Below are 2,002 nucleotides of genomic sequence, written 5' to 3'. Positions count from 1 at the left end.
AAGTCTCCCTCTGCATGTACTAGTAGTGTACGTGAAATAACGTAGGCACCACTCGCAACTGAAGCAGTGCGAAGTGGACTTGTACTGAAACAGTACAAGTCGTAGTGCCCCGTTACACTTAGTCTAAACATAAAGCCAAGTCCCCTTATGTTCGTAGAAACCTTCCTCTGTAGTATGGTGCACGTGAAGTTTCGAGGCACCTCACCTACACTGACACTGAGCTAGTATTGTGAAAATAAACAATCGAAATATCCTAGAAAGGCAAGCAAAAGCCGATCGAAAGTACTTTGATACGGAAGAAAAATGCCTGAAAATGTATTCGCACAATTTGAGTCTTTTTAAAGCATATAGAAGATGTGGCCAAATTAGGTACAACATGAGGACTTGTCCAGCATAGCAATAGCCATTAATATGAGGTAGATACATAGACATATAAATAGATAATTATATAGATACATATATACATATATACATGTATACGTAGATAGATAGATAGATAGATAAATAGATAGATATATTAATGAATGTTTGTACAGAATTAAAATACTCACCCCTGAGAACGTGACTCACTAAGTGGTGATTGGCTTATATACACGCTTTCTGATAAGATAATATTATCTAGTGCGTCAATTTAGTAATTTGGGTGCGTCAATTAAGTAATTCCCTATTTATTATACTCTTATAGTTAAATATATTTATGTAACGGTAGATCTCGTTACACATCCCGTCGCTGTTCTTTTCTTTAGAAAAGGAAAACACAAAATGCACAATAAAATAGTAGAGTACAATATCAGACAAGCCAGGAACATTGATTAGTCCCCGTATATAATATAAATATAGACAGAGACCAAACGAAATTAGGTCGGAGACAAATCAAGTGTATTAGTCTATTTTGAAAATTTACACACTCTCCTATTTCTCTTTAGCTTCACCGTTTCATTTCTTACGCGCGCAACGATGTGGTCTCGCAGGTCCTGGATGACGACCTTCGATCCACTGTTTGTATTTGATGCGCCACAGACAGTTGTGGACCTTAGCGTACCGCTCGTTTCGTACCCTGCTGGTACACACGACCCTTGGTTTGACCGAGTGCATCCTCAACACAGCAAGCCAAGTGCAGAATTAGCGCGAGAGCTAGCGGACATGGTGCAAAAATATAAGGGTAAGGAGCAGCAATCGCAACGAGAGACTGCGCGGCGTGAACGCAAGAGTCATTATTATATGGAAAATTCCCGGTTTGACCAACATAGTGATAAGGAAAATCAACAACCAGCGGCTCTGCATGAGCTTATGACGCAACTGAAGCAACTGAAGCAACTTTATGAACGGTCTGAGACCCTACCTATGAAGAAAAAAATTAAACGGCTCAAGACCAAGAAAACGTACGAGCCGCCGCAGCATTCCGTTCGAATAGTCAAGCAAGTAAGTTGCAGGATACGTTATCTTTTGATTTTTTGTGCTAATGCTATTTTTTTCAGTGGGAACGAGCAACAAAAAGAAGTTTTTACGCCTTGACAGCGAACGAGCGCGTTCTAGCGATCACAGAGATAGCGATTTGGAAAAAACAACGGAAGGAGAAGAAGATGTGAGTCAATTTAATGTTTTTTGTTTTAAACGTCTTTATCTTCTTTTACAGCGTCATCAGAAAGAGCTTCTGCAGTCTCACACTCTAATTGTGCCTCGGTCTCGTGCTATATTTGTTTTTAATGTCTTTATCTTCTTTTACAGCGTCATCAGGAAGAGCTTTTGCAGTCTCACACTCTAGCTGTCCCTCGGTCTCGTGCAATCTTGTCAATCATCCTTTATCAAGTCTCCGAGCTAATGCCTCCATATGCGATAGCACAGAACAACACGTCTCACCTGTTGATAGGAACGCAGCTTCTGCTAATTGCTTTCAGTGCTTTACTTGCTCCAGCTGTCTGTGCGTCTCCTGCCACCTCGCTTCGATTTTGAGAGCGTTTGCGCTGAATCAGAGCTAAAAAAACCTGACACTGCCACCCGT

General features: G+C 40.8%; 1 protein-coding gene across 1 annotated transcript; it reads left to right on the top strand.

Annotated features, from left to right (window-relative positions):
* Positions 1 to 957: 957 nt before the first annotated feature.
* On the top strand, positions 958 to 1,589 carry CCR75_000002 (uncharacterized protein; the record flags this gene model as incomplete). The annotated part of the gene is made up of 2 exons (XM_067958110.1): positions 958 to 1,422; positions 1,479 to 1,589. 2 exons carry the CDS (start codon positions 958 to 960, stop codon positions 1,587 to 1,589), a joined length of 576 nt encoding a protein of 191 aa, XP_067821232.1.
* Between the last annotated feature and the right edge of the window lie 413 nt (positions 1,590 to 2,002).

The sequence above is a fragment of the Bremia lactucae genome, linkage group LG7 (assembly GCF_004359215.1).
Source record: "Bremia lactucae strain SF5 linkage group LG7, whole genome shotgun sequence".
NCBI lineage: Eukaryota > Oomycota > Peronosporomycetes > Peronosporales > Peronosporaceae > Bremia > Bremia lactucae.
The sequence above is the reverse complement of the archived record's forward strand: the minus strand, read 5'-3'. Positions and strand labels throughout refer to the sequence as shown.